General features: G+C 37.4%; 1 protein-coding gene across 1 annotated transcript; it reads right to left on the reverse strand.

The window, feature by feature from the left end:
• Positions 1-2,820: 2,820 nt before the first annotated feature.
• On the reverse strand, positions 2,821-14,792 carry usp38 (ubiquitin specific peptidase 38). The gene is made up of 11 exons (XM_079854176.1): positions 14,640-14,792; positions 12,678-13,412; positions 11,277-11,412; positions 10,126-10,255; positions 9,762-9,863; positions 9,248-9,406; positions 8,396-8,589; positions 8,050-8,143; positions 7,811-7,917; positions 4,701-5,979; positions 2,821-3,732 (listed from the first exon to the last, which is right to left on the reverse strand). Exons 2-11 carry the CDS (start codon positions 13,357-13,359, stop codon positions 3,571-3,573), a joined length of 3,045 nt encoding a protein of 1,014 aa, XP_079710302.1. The 5' UTR covers positions 13,360-13,412; positions 14,640-14,792; the 3' UTR covers positions 2,821-3,570.
• Positions 14,793-15,348: the final 556 nt, after the last annotated feature.

Below are 15,348 nucleotides of genomic sequence, written 5' to 3' on the forward strand. Positions count from 1 at the left end.
AGTTCAGGCTGCAAAAAACTGACCAAGCACCGATATGAATAAAGCCCAATCGCGAAAAAAAAAAACCCAAAACCTAATAACCAGCAATGCCTGTCTACATCTGTATTAGACGTTACAGCATGTATATTCAACACGTGATGACGTAATTACGCCAGGACGTAAAAGAATCACTGAATTTGTTTTTCAAACCGACTCTATAATGAACTTGTTCGAAAGAACCGAATCGCGCTTCCAATAAAAGTGGTGCGCAATGCAAACGTCTTGAACGACACACGTAACGCTACTAGTATTAGGTTTATCCTGCGGTTATACCGCTTACTTTTATAGCCAATTGATATTTAAAAGCGTACAAGGGAGGCCTACTCAAGTTTTCACTGATCAATTACTTGGGATATTATGAGGAAAAGTGAACAGTTTCAGTAAAGAACATTCTTGTGGGATTGGTATCTTTGGAATGTTATTGAAACGCTAAACGCCTTACTCAGTTATCTCTGAAGCTTTGTGCCTACTCAGCTACAGCTCAGTAGTCAGTTTATCCTATAATCTTTCATCATATGATTTCAAGTTGTGGATTAAAGTGAAAAATTGCACTGACATTCCAGTACAGGCATTATAATTTATTTATAGTGCTTTATACAATTGTTTCAAGTCAGCTTTACAGTGATAAACACGATACACAAATACACAATTATTATAGGTATACAATTAATGAAGGATTTAGCTTATTCTTAAAAGTAGCCTAACAACTACTAATTTAAATGTAGCTATTTAAACATTACAAATAAATCCAAAAAAGAAATAGAGAGGAGACAGAAAGAGCACAGATAGCATTTGATTTATTCAATTCTGTTTACAGTGAAAGTTTTAGAGATTTGAGCTCTTACAAATGGATAGTTTATGAGACTCTAGTTGAGTTATAGTGCAGAAAAAAACTGCCTTAAATTGAAAAGCCATGCCCCGTTTTCATGCTTTTTCATCAGAAATTGTCTCACCAGATCCAATTACAACAACTTAAATAAAGTATGTCATTAAAATTACTCATCTAATAGCACAATTTTTTTTAAAGCAGACACAAGGATGAAGCCAAAAAACGAAGTGGTGAATCACTTTATATTGACAATATGCAACTCACAGTGATGTTTGACCATTAGGTTTCTGGGTATAATTTATAATCAACACCTTGGTTGTTTTCTTCCTTTTTTTATGTAAAAACACAAAGATGATGCAAGTGGGCATTCATATTGTTATTACAATATTATTACATTATAAGCTAATATTATTTTAACATATGTACCATTCCTACAAATTTCACATAACATGTGACATAATAAATTGTAAGTGGGAGTGGCCTAAACTGTAGCGATGAAATGTGTATGTCAGTTGTTGAATAATTGAGAGTCATTGATTTTACCAATGGTCTTAGAGACTGCGTGAGTGGAGCAACACTGCAGCGCACATGTTATAAAGCTATTATGGCTCTGGGGGAGATTGAAGAGCTAAAGGGGCCCTCATCTGAAAACCACAAGGCCGACTTTTCTACATGTATTAGTTCTCCATTTAAGAAATGTGCATCTACAGAAAGAGTGTTTCACCACAATGTTTTTCATAAACACTTTTTGTTATACTGGTTGAAACTCTCTTTCACATGCATCCTGATGATAGCAACCAATAATAGAAGTCATCTAAATATATAATAAAAAGTATATGCATCATCCGAGGAAGAATCAGGACCAAAAAATAGTTGCGTCCAATCATTGCATTCGGTCCGAATGAGGATGTCCTATACCTGCCTGTCAACGTATGTATTTCCATTCCTCCGCGCACTCACACGTCATCAGCACGTTCCATGAGGCTATGCAGAGTTGCAGACAAACAAACAGCAGCAACAGTTCCTCCTGAACCAAAAGAATGAGCTTATGCTGCGTTCACGCCATATCGTATTTACCGTTATTAAGAGAGCGCAACCTGTGATGTTCTCGGACGTTCACGTCCTCGGAATTGTGCGTTCGGCAATACTATCAAAATGAAATGAATCTGCAGCAATCAGGTGGTACAAGTCAGAGCTCTTTAAGTTGTTGACATTCATTATTATTGTTATGTGCTTTGAGACATGAGGTAATTTAACGCCGTCTCTCGTGACACTATGCAGACTCTGCTCTGGCTGTTCATGTGTTTTGGAGGAGGTGTGGCTTTAGAGAGCCCTCTGAAGGAAGGGATCTTATGCTTTTAAACCTTAAGTGTCTCAGTTACTAATGCTCCAAGACTATGGCATACTAATTTTAACTGCATTTTGTGGTTAAAAATAGAGCATTGTGGGTTTACCAAAGGACAGGAGTGCAGTGGTTCAAACTGAGGACACTGGGAGGTTGGGGGTGGACTAATGGATTGATAGCCACAAGGTGTCTAACAAATGTCTCATGTTTGATAGTGAAAACAGACCTTGATTACACAGTCTTAGAATACGTCTTCAGCAACTTCCCATATCATATTCACAAGGATAAATTGAATTGCTGCTTTGGTGCTCCGTGTAAACCAGTGTTATTTAAGTATCATTAACATACTGTTATGGTGTTTTAGTAATTTTTTTTTTTTTTTTGTATTTTTTTTTTTTATGTCTATAGTTTTTATTACGATTTATTAAGTGTTACTTAGTTAACATCTGAAATAAAATAGCTTTTTATATTTTTATTTTATTTTAGTAAATATTAATCTTCATTTTTAATGGTTTTAGTTAATGATTATGCTGGTGTCAGCTGGGTAAGAGTCCTTCTTAATGTATTTTCCAAAATTTCAGCTTTTTTTTTGTTATAATTTTTTGTTATAAACTCCGACGTACAATCTTCTTAAATGTTTTAACCAGTAAATGACAGAGAATGTGATACAGTGATACATTTTAACCATGTGTGTATTTTAGATAACAAAATTAAGACCATGTTCAATGATGAGTCTTTACTATAGAGCAAAAACATAATCATTACATAATAACACTGTACAGCAAGAGCAAGGTGTTTTTTGTATACTCAGTCCAAGAAATCTGTAAAATCTGAAGTATTGAAAGGCACATAAAATTCTCAAAAAAGCTTAAACATTTAAAAAGTAAAATCAAAAAAAGTATTCCCTGAATGAATAAAATAACTTAACTGTACTTAAATAATTGACATAACAGTAATCCTAAAACCAGAAGTTGAAAAACTTCCAGTTAAAAATATTCATGCAAGTAGTTCATTGTATATTATGGTCCAAAAATATTTGCTTTCATTTTTAAAACCATTCTCTGCCTAATGATTTATTTTTAGAAAATGAAACGATTAAGATTCCAGGAGGAGACCAAAATTATTACTGTATTGTACAAATTTATTGCATGCCCATTTCTGACCTATAGTACTGAAAAGTGCTTCATTTCACTTCAAATGAACAAGTCGATGTAAAGGGAAAAAGCATGCAAACCGGAAAAATTAAGACACATCTGTTCTGAGGTGGCACATTTATCCAGACTGTGGGCAATTAGGACAATTAGGACTGGTGTTGTCAGTGGGACTGTCCAGTGCTCTGAGGGTATGTCAGTGACTCTTAAAAGACGAGTCTGCTGATGGTATTGAAACCCCCTCCCCCACCCCCACCCGAGGGTCCACAGCTGCCAGGGGGCTCGTTGTCATCAGACCCATTGGGTCGGAACGAACAAGAAGCAGAGGTTGCTTGGAGAGCCCGAGCTCTGGCATTCAGCTCCTGTTCCTGGAGGGAAACGAACAAGGGGTTAAATCCATGCTCCAGGTTAAATTCTAATTACTGTCCAAGATTAAGGAAAATGTTTCATATGATTTTGAAAAACATTTTTTACAATTTAAAATGAATGACTCTAAAAATGTCGTTTGGAATTACCATCAAGTAATAAAATGTTCCTTTCACCAATACATTAGAGTCTATCTTAATCTCATCACATCCAAAAAAGCCTAAATATGCTTCAATATAAAAAGTATTTAATGACATTTATTATTCAAAATGAAATAATTGGAATTATCAGATTTTTTTCTTTTAAATAAATTGATAGAACCAGACAAAACAATTGAGCATTATGCCAGCATTATGAAACAAAAATGCACTACAGTTCAAAAGGTTGGTCAGTAAGAAGTTTTTTTGAAAGAAATGAATACTTTTATTCAGCAAGGATGCACTGGATTGATCAAAATGACAGTACAGACTTTTATTCTGTTACAAAAATTCTATTTCAAATAAATGCTGTTCTTTTAAACGTTCTATTCATCAAAGAAAATGATATATTAAGCAGAAAGATTACACAGCACAACCGTTTTCAACTGTGATAACATATTTCTTGAGCAGCTAATCAGCATATTAGAATGATTTCTGAAATACCATGTGACACTAAAGACTAGAGTAATGACTGCTGAATATTGTGTTTTGTTTTGCATTGCATTTGAAAATATATTAAAACAGAAAACAGCTTTTTTATTAATTGTAATATTTTTTTTCCAATGTTAGTATTTTACTGTATTTTTGTTCAGATAATTGCAGCCTTGGTGAACATAAGGGACTTTACATTACTGACCCCAAACTTATGAATGGTAGTGTATATATACGCAAATCAAATGAGGCTTTTTTTATTTTATGTAATTTATTGCTTTTGACCGGACTAATTTTATGCTTTAACCAAAAGCACCATTGATAATGTACAATATTCTCACCTGTAGGAAGAGTTTGTTGTCTTTGGTAATGGCATCCATCAGCTCTTTCTGCAGGGGTGGCTCTCCACTCAGTTTTGAGCCATTTACGACTGGCCCTGAATTGCATGGTTGTCCACTGACCTCTTGTTTCCTATAGATCAGGACGTAGGCTGTGTCCTTGGGGAAGCGACAGGTGACGTTCTGCAACGATTGAAAGTTTGTAAAAGTCACTCGGCTGTCATTAAACAAGAACCAGTCCGCTGACTTCTGGTCAGTGCACCCCATGTTCTCCTGTGTGACTGTCGAGGTCTCCGATAGGCTGGAGTTTTCCCCGTTCTTAGGACATGGGAGAGCAACATAACCATCAGTGCTACTCACATTCCTTCCATACGAGTAGTAGTGACCACTCTCAGAGGACATTCCAGAATGCATTACAACAGAACTCAAAACATATGGCACTGACAGCATTTCCACATCATTTGTCTTGCTTTTTGTTCTGCTTTCCGTCATCCCCTCCTCTTTCTGAGAAGGCTTGAGCTTTTTGGCTAGATTCTCGCCACTCTCAGGGGAGTCAGATGAGGAAGCAACTGCAGTTGAGGAAGGTGATGAAGCAGGGCTACCGTGCTGGTGTAGAGGCAGGCACATGTGCAGCGGAATGCCCATGTTGTCCAGGATCTTGCGACGCACGTGGCAGGTGGCATCGTACGAGAAGCGCAGCAGAGTCAGAATGAGGTACTCAGGTGCCGCCACCACCCGCATGACCTTCTCGGCCCTCTGTAGAGAGGCACAGCGTTCACAGAAGTAGCAGTTCTCGTTCTCCAGGATTTCCGGAGCCAGGAAATAGTCCACTAAATCGGTCACAGACAGCGTGGGCTCCACCACGGGCATCTCCATCTTGGTTCCTGAACCTTCTTTTACTGAGCCTTCTGAGGATTCACTGCCTCCATTTACCGACCCTTGGCAGGGTCCCACAGCAGAGGAGCTTTTGTGCTCATCAGTGGGACCATGTGCACGTGACATCGAGGGGCAGAAGGCAAGAGAGAGGTCTGTAAAAGGCTCCTCTTTTTCTGACAGGCTGTGGCACTGCATGCAACGGATGGCTGTAGAGAGTCTACCACCAAACATACGCTCCACTAGAGTGCGACCATCTCCCTCGGCTACAACGGGATCTGGGTGTGATGGCACATCAGCGACTGGCTGACTTACAGCACTGTGGAGAGTTTCAGCAGAAGTGGTTGCAGGTTCAGGTTTTGGGCTGGTCAGCTGAAGGGCTGAGAGAGTCTTCTCTTCCTCATGCAACCTTAATATCACACAGAAAGACGGAACAAAACTTTATGGAGACTATGAAATACATGAACTCCCCCTGCTGTTGTAAATAAGGAAAGACATTATTGTCATTATTAAATTGTTTTTTGGGTTACACGTTCATGATTAATCTCATATTTATGTGTAGTTAACAGATTAAATCCTATTTATATGATAACATACACAATATTACAAAACAATAGGCCTATGCATAAATGTTGTTTCAATGATATATAGTCCTATTCGGAGAGCAGTGTTTCTCATGGGGACGTCTGTAAAAAATAAATCAGCATGGCTTCTCAGAAATAAAACGTTCGAATGACGATTTGTGGTGGGAAAGCAAGTTCTGTGATCCTAACAACTGGAAATGTGCTTCTCACGAGGTCAGTCACATGTAAACAAAATGTCTGTTATTACTTGGACAATTAAGAAATTAATATTTAATTTAATATTAAATCAACATGATATTTATTTAAATATCCTATTTACTAATAGGAAAATTACACTATGGTGTAAATTGTTTTCTGTTTTGCATTTTATCTCTCAAAACGATGAAGGTCATGTTAAAAATGTAGAAATTAAACACAACCTCTTATTTACATAAGGTAAACATTTGACCAAGCTACTTGATCGACTAGGATTATATTATTAACATTTTATTGCATACTTGTTGCAGCCATATTAACTGGCACTTTTCAGAAGTTTACATTATTTTGTTCACTTTTTTTCAGTAGTAAGTGTCTATATTTAAAATGCATACACAGTACAGTGCTTGGCAGTGGTCAAAAAAGACTTTCTGGTAAACTGGTTTCTTGTAAACTCAGATGTGGATTTTTATGCAGGTGGTGGCAGAAATTCTGAATGTCAATAAATTCACAGATTTTCCCCATGAGAAACAATTACAGTCTGAATAGGGCTTATGACAACTTCCCCCACACTTTATGGACTTATATGACCTGCTGTTCTCTGACACTCTTCTCATTAATGTTTGTACAAATTAAGGTGTGTTTTACTAGTTGTTCACTTGTTCATTTATACTTTATACTTCAATGATAACTAAACACTATAGAAAGACTTTGAAAATGAATACTTTTGTTGAACATCCCATTTAGGTTTTTAATTAATATGATTTTCGTTAGAGGCCTTTTTTCAATAATTCCTGATCAACAGGAACCAGAAGTCTTTTTTTTCTCTGTCATGTGTTTGTGTCTATTAAAGCCCAATTTATACTCACGCCATAGCTACGTTGTAGGCTGTGTGTAGCATGCGTACCCTTCGGCGTACCCTGACGTGCACCTCTCTAAAAATGTAACAACGCGTCAATTCTACGCGGACGCAAGCGCTGTGATTGGTCTGCTAGAACCCCTCCTTCAAGTTTCACATGCTGCCTCTGCATGTGTGATTGCACGTCAACGCGGACAACGACGCAGAAGTATAAAGGAAAACCAATGCGTAGCCTACAGCGTAGAGGCTCCGGCGTAGGTCCGACGCAGAAGTATAAATCAGCCTTTAAGTGTATGCATACTGAAGTACTGAACACTCATCCCTGGAGGGGCTCTTGCAAAAGTTCAGCTTGTTTTGGTCCTTCTTTAGAAATCATATGACAAAATAAAGCAGTATTAATGACAAATTGAATGAATGTGTTAAACAGCCCTTTCTTTGTTTTGAGAAACAAAGTTTCAAAATCTGCTAAGTCCTGCGTTAAGCATTGGCATTTCCAGCAAAACTGTATGCCTAGAGTAACTCATAAATATAACATATGCAGGAATAGCTATATATTTCTTTTAGTTCTGGAAAAGGATTCTGTTGCCATTTTCTGAGTTTACCTGTCCAAAAGAAAGCGCAAATACTCTGAGCAGTCTTGCTGGGATCCGGCTGTAAACCATGGCGGCCGAGAAACCTCCAAAAAACTCCTTGGCGAATATGCTGCTCTCTGGTGGGCATATAAAATGATACATAATCACTAACTGGTATTCTTAATGCTCTCATTTAAGAAACAGAAAGCACACCCACCCAGCAGTGCTGAGTGTTGCAACGTTCTGAAACAGACAGACAGAAAACAAACCTGTGTGTGGGCCAAGAAGGCAAATAGAAGCTGGAGCTTTTTCATGAGGCTGTTGCTGCCATTCAAATGCAGAGACATAACATGTCGCCTGAAACTTTAAAGGACAGACTATTAGACCTGAGAAATATCCTGCATTTGAAAAAAAGTTAAAAAAAAAAATACATAATACTATAAATATTTAAATGCTTGAGGATTATTTTATTATGCATTACACGTTGCTTGTGTTTACAAGCAATCATTAAAAACATGCAATTACATGTACTGGTAATTGCAGAGAGAATTTAATTACAGTTGGATTAATTACAATAGAAAGGTTGGTACAGAGATCAGATAATATGTAACTTACTCTGTAGCCATAAATAAAATTTGGATGATGCTGTTCATGTAGCATGTGTTGCCCAGATTTACAAGTCCTGTCTTCCCCGTTTCTGATTTGCCGGTGATCTTGAGCAGGCCTGAGGCAAATGAATTTGACTGAGAGGTCCAGGCACTTTGGTTCAGAACAAATTTGATCTTCTCCTCACTAGGTTTTGGCAGGTCCTACAGCAGAACCAGAGGTGGACATAGAATAATGAAGTATAAAGTACTGCTCAAAAGTTTGCATTCAGTAAGTTTTTTTAAGAAATGAATACATTTATTCAGAAAGGAGGCATTCAATTGATCAAAAGTAACAGTAAAGACATTAATAATGTTACAAAATATTTCTATTTTAAATAAGTGCTGTTCTTTCAAACTTTCTATTCATTAAAGAATCCTAAAAAAAAATCTGTGCATCTTGGTTTCAACAAAAGCGGCACAACCGTTTTAAAACAATAATAATAAAAAGAAATGTTTCTTGAGCATCAAATCAGCATATTAGAATGATTTCTGAAGGATGTAATGATGCTGAAAATTCATCTTTGCCATTACAGGAATACATTTAATTTTAAAATATATTAAAACAGAAAACAGTTATTTTAAAGTGTAGTAATATTTCCCAATATATGTATTTATTGTATTTTTCATCAAACAAATGCAGCCTTGGTGAACATAAGAGATTTCAAGACATAAAAAAACCTTATCGAACCAAACAGTATAAAATGAGATATTACACACAAGCACAAAATGTTAAATCATTTCAGCAGTGATACATGTAACATGTCCTTTGTTTTACAAACTTAAGTTAGTTCATGAGAGATTAAACCCATCTTTATCTTACTTTAATGGATTCAAGAATGCTGTCATAGAGGTCTGGAAAGCCAGAATATTGGTACATCATGCAGTGAACGAGTTCTGCAAACTGCAGCAGGAAGGTTTTACTGTTGGGAAGGCCATCACTCTTAAAAGACTTCACAAGCGGGACTATATGAGGGACCACCTGGTATAAATGACAGGGGTAACATAATTCATATCACATTGAAATTATAATAAAATGCTACAAAATATACTAAAACAACAGCTCTTTAAAAGCACTACAAACATTTAGAATGCTCTAACTCATTTGATACAATATTAACAGAAAATAAAACAAATAAAATAAGAGATTTATTAATATATAATATAATATGTTCTTGAAGAATAAAAGTAATCTATGAAGCTTTAATTAGTTTTTGAGCCCTTATAAATGGGAAAAATCTCAGTTTTTAACACATAGGGTTTTTAAAGCTAGAATATTTTTGAGGTGGAAAAGGTGAAGCAATGTTTTGGTGAGTTCTAGTTTATGGTGGGCTTACTAAGTGAAAGGCTTCAGGAGAGTGCTGGAAACTAAGCAGCATGTGTGAAAGAACCACCAGCGCTCCCTGTCTCACAATGGGATACCAGAGACGATTAAAAACCTGCAAACAAACAAACACACATTCATACACATAAACACAAAGAAAAGTCTCTCCAAGCAAGTCTCACTAACCGATTCTTAGGTATCAAAGAATGATTAATGGTAAATGTCCTGAAACAATTGAATTAAATTTGAATTTAATCAATCTAATACCTTATAAAAAATGATGTTTCATATTCTTTACTTTTGGCAGGTACTCTAATCCTGGAGTTGTTCTTTAAAAATGTGACTTTAAAAGCTATTTTATGAGTAAATACACAAACCTGTTCGATTTTGAACAGTGTGACATCTATGAGAATGGTGAACTTTTGAACAGCAGCAAGTCCCTTTAATAAAGCAATGACCCAAGTGTCCACATGATTGGCTAGAGGCCAGGACAACCAGTCAATCATCCTAAAAAAAGATGGAGAGAAAAAAGAGGGTAAGGACAGGCAACATAAAACCCTTACATAACTGTAACAGCACCACAGGAAAGAAACTGGCAACACTGACTACGTTTACAAGCTGTCAATGTTCGGGTTATGGTCGGGTTAAGGTCACTATTTGGGTTTCTGAAACATTCGGAATAACCCGTTTACATGCGTGAGCAGAGAGAGTTGCTCCTGTATACATGGAATTTGTAATCAATTGGCAATATCCCGATGTAAACGGCGACGCACGGTTAGCGTCTGGACGTACGGACAACCTTAAGACGCAATATGCGTCATTTCCGATTCTTCTTCCTGTATCCAAAGACAACAACGATAGCAGCAGCACGTGGATAATGAATAGTTCGGGGCAGATAGCGATCGCCTTTGTTTGCGCTTTCCTCCTCGCTCCAAAAGTGTGTTGCTGTGCTGCGTCTCGCCATGTTTACCTCTACTTCTTGTTTACTTCCGGTACACTGCACGCGGGTTTCTGTATGCGCCGTCTCTACTCAAAAGACCAAGATTCCTTGCGAACTGAACATGCGCAGAACACAAATCAATGTTCCTTTTGATGGGGATATGCCGATACGCGTTTACATGACCAAATATTCGGGTTAGAAAAGGGGTACCCCAGGGTTCATATGCGGGTTTTTAAAAACCGGGATATGAGCATATTCGGGGTTTTGCCGGTGTTTACATGGCCGTGCGCGACCGGGTTATTGCTAATATACCGGTTTTGAACGGGTTATTGGCTGCATGTAAACGTAGTCATTGATTCAACTCTGGAAAAACAACAGCAAAACAACCACTACTCATTTAAAATCAGTTAAGGCATTATGGACACTCCACTCTTTCCAAATGACTTGCATAAATGCAATTACCACATATTTTAAGAGCAAAAGTAGTAGAGAAAACAACATGATGGCAGCTGGATCAAGGGCTTAGTCTTTGAAACAGACACAAAAGCACTATTCACAAGCTCACACAGCACACACACAGAGTCTGACCTGCAGAGCGCTTGTGTCATACTGGCATCTTTAACATTCTGGTCAGTGGTGAGGCTTTTGATGAGGACTGTGATCATTTGCAGAGGAATGTGCTGGACCAGGCTTGCTAGAGCAATGGAAGGTTCAAATGAAGGATCTGAAATGATAAAAAACACATTGTACAGAGATTATGAGGTAGCATTGTATATGATTTCATATTTTGATGTACTGTATATACCACTTTTAGGATTTTTTTTAAGGGTCACATCATACATTTATTTATTTATTTTTCACTAAGGTCCACTTAGGTTTCTAAAAAAAAATTACACCAAAAATAGTTTTCCAAGGCCATTTTGAACCCTCTCTGACTAGATTTGAATGACCTTATTTTGCTTCTGTCTTTTTATTTTTATTTTTTAAACACCCCTTTCGGTCATGCATGCCCACAGAATGCATGCCCTCGAAATGCATGCCCACAAACTATAACATATTTCAGTAAGAAACCCCTGCATGAATAGTAAATGAGTATTTGCAAATTCCGACTCTACTCAGTATGATATTGAAAAGTGATCAACTTTCTTTTTTACATGCTTATAGAGATTCATAATGATTTAAAAAAAACATATGCATAGGTACTCTGGTTTAAAACAAATTTGCTGAGAACAAAAAATGCTTAATGTGATTCAGATTTACCAGTGTTGTGAAAAGGTCCATATTCTGTACTGTAGTCTGATGTGCCACAGAGCCATCTCTTCTTATTATTATATTTAGACTCACATTTCTTGATTAAGAAGATTACCTATTCTATTGGATTGACTGATGTCATCTTTACTTAAAGTAACCCCTGGGATTTAATATTTCAATAATTTACCAAGACATTTGAATGTTCATGGTTCTCTGAAGTTGATTAATGGTCACATGACAAGCAGGTAAACACAATATTTCATATTTTATTGTAAGTGCATTTTTATTATTTCTATGTTAAAAATACTTATTTTATTTGGACATTTTTATTTAAAAAAAAAAAAACTCTTTTAAAATTATTTCACCCAAAAATTTACAACTACACCCTTTACAACTATTTTCATTGTGCTTTCGCATACTCTTTAAAGCTCCATATCCATTCATTCTAATTACAAGTAAAAGAGCAATCATTTTTTTCTCCTTTTATTTTCCACCAAAAAAAAAAAAAAAAGGGAACTATACGGTTATCCGGACCACACCTATTTGGGTAGGGTTAGGGTTAGGTTAACCGTATAGTACATTTACGTGTGGTCACGTGTGGTCTGGATAACCGTATAGTACCAAAAAAAGTCATATCAGGTTGGAACGACATGAGGGTGAGTAAATAAATGTTAATTTTTAGATGAACTATTCCCTTAACCTAATATACCATCATGAGAGGAATCAGAGCTTATTAACCTGTGGATGAGATGATGGCAAACACCTCCTGCAGCGACGGTAGCAGCGTGGCCGGCTCAGCCTTCCAGATGCCCTGCAGCAAAGCACTCACCCTGGTCACTTGGGTCACATACTCCCGCAACTCCCGCTCTTCAGTGGCAGGACAGTGGAAGTACGCAAAGGTGCGCACAAGCTGCTGACAGAAAAGAACTCCTGCCTTCTCTCGTGGGACACACTGCGGGAAGTCCGTCAGTATGGTGGCCAGTTTGGCACAGGTTGCTGGTTCTGGCCGTTCACAGATGATGCGTAGGACCTCCGTCTGTAGCAGCGGTGCCAACTCTAACACAGCCGGGCAGCTGATGAGCAGTCGGAGAGAACCGTGAAGGAAGTCCAAGATGGCAGGGTCTCTGCTGTCCAAAGAGCTGTAGCCCTGCTGAAGGAGACCAAGCACGTATTCCTTGCTGAAGAAGCGGGCAAACTCATCGCGATGGTAGCGTGCGTATGCTTCTTGCACTTGGAGGCCAACCTGTCGCTGAAAAGCATCCTCACCCAGGAGAATAAAGCGGGTGGTGAGATGGTACAAGGCCTGGCACTGCTCCTCTGTCACCTCCTTTTCTGCAGCTTCTATCACTTTTTTCACAATAGCCCGTTTGACAGTCAGAGGATGGGAGGAGCTCACCAGCGCCTCCAAAATCTTATCCATGATTGGACTGTATTGAACCACAGGAAAGGTAAGGTAAGCCAAAGGAGGTGTAACTGTAGATGAGAGAATGCTATTAATTTCAGTGCAATTCCTGATTTTCTCACATTATTAGTCATGTCTGGCTCTAAAGATCCTTTCTAATTTTGACAACTCTAATCTATTAATTGACCAAATCTTTTCATGGGTAGTAGCTTTTAAAATAATAAAACAGAACTCAGATAGCTTTGCCTGCCTGTATAAGATTTTGAAATAATAAATTCAGTGACATTAGATGAGAAGAATTCGGGCTTGTTCGACAAAAATGTCTTCGGCCAAAATGGTTACCCAATAAAACTATAAACTTGAAAATAAAATAAAGTTGAATGACAGTATTTCACCAATTGCTCCTTTTGTCACCACTTTGACAAAACAATTGCCCACTAACTGATTTTGTAAAAGGGTATTTCTGACACTTTTCATGTTTATGATTATTTTACTACTATTCATTGCAAAATGTTAAATTCATAAATGTAAAGTTTTAAAGAAAATATATATTATTTTATTTTCAAGAAAGATGATTCGTTAAGAGGTTGTAATATCTGTAATATAATATACATTCGTTCGTTTCAGAATTTCATGTATTGTAACCATCTTATAAAATTGTCTTTATGCTTGTAAATGTTGTATTTTTTTAAGAAGCAAAAAAAAAAAAAAAAAACACCTGACATGAATATTCATATAAGGATGTTTAAATTAAAGTAGTAGCCTATGTCTATAGAGCGCCTAAATCTGCTTATATGATGGGACATGCCAACTGCTAATAATATTTCATTTTTCTTAGTTCATTTTTGTAGAAAGACATTGTTTACACAGTTATTACAAATGTGTATTTATTGTGTTATTCAGCTAGACAGAATATTCTAGAAAGAAACAGCAACGTATGCTCTCTCATTCGACAAACAACATCATAAGGGTTTTCTCTGAAGCTGTCATTGAGATAGAGCTAACAGTTACCTGCTAACTACTCTGCTAGCTAGCTTTGCTAGTACAAAGAGTAGCAATAAATTAAAACGTCTAGTAGCACGACACAATAAAAAAACGAAACCGAAATAGTAGCACACACTGTTTATAGGTTAAACATTACATTTCTTTCTATCGTCATCGACAATATCTCCAGCTAAGTGGCTAACTCAGGAATCGAAACAAAGCAGATACTCTCAAATGCCAGAGCACTGACTTGGCAAAAACAAATATTACTTTCCTGTCCTTACTCAGAGGTGACAACAACCACCGACACTCACCAAATTAAGTCATTCCGAAAATGTCTTGGAGTAGAAAAAGAAATAAATCACATCAGACGCTGAAATATATATATTTTTAGCAGATTAGTGTTGAGAGCTGTTTGGAAAACTGCGACCTCTTTCAATCAGCTGTTGAAACACACATACACACGCGCGTCATCAGAACGCGCACGAATGATGTCAGGACCCCACTATGGCTGTGTGACAAATCAGGTCCTCCTCGAAACCTGTGTCCGACATCGCCCCTATACCCTTAAATATGGCACTATTTGAGGGAACAGCCATTTGTAGTGGTGTCCGAAACCATAGTGGACGTTATTGAGTGCACTCATTCAATCCCACAATGCACCGCAACAACGAGTGTACAACCGATGTACGCAACGGATTGAGAATACTAACTTAGTGGTGGGCAGATCGAGGCTTCGTGGAATACTGAAACAGTTGAACAGTTGAAGCACATGTAGCAGTGTTTTGAAATTGTAATCACTAGATAATCCGCACTGAATAATGCACTGAGTTGAGCGCTGAATGAATTCCCGTGTTTCGCCAGGAGATGGCGCTGCAGCTGAATCAAATCACCCATGACCCATCCAAACCGCGCTGGTCCAGCGTAATATACACTGCTCAAAAAAATTAAAGGAACACTTTGAAAACACATCAGATCTCAATGGGGAAAAATATCATGCTGGATATCTATACTAATATGGAC

Source organism: Squalius cephalus (genome assembly GCF_949319135.1).
Source record: "Squalius cephalus genome assembly, chromosome: 2".
NCBI classification, from domain to species: Eukaryota; Metazoa; Chordata; class Actinopteri; order Cypriniformes; family Leuciscidae; genus Squalius; species Squalius cephalus.

Coding starts and splice junctions, on each gene's coding strand:
- usp38 (XM_079854176.1), bottom strand. CDS start 13,359: ATGGATAAGATTTTGGAGGCGCTGGTGAGCTCCTCCCATCCTCTGACT. Junction 11,413..12,677: donor TGCCATCATCTCATCCACAG/GTTAATAAGCTC, acceptor TTATCATTTCAG/ATCCTTCATTTGAACCTTCC. Junction 5,980..7,810: donor TTGCGCTTTCTTTTGGACAG/GTAAACTCAGAA, acceptor TGTGATATTAAG/GTTGCATGAGGAAGAGAAGA.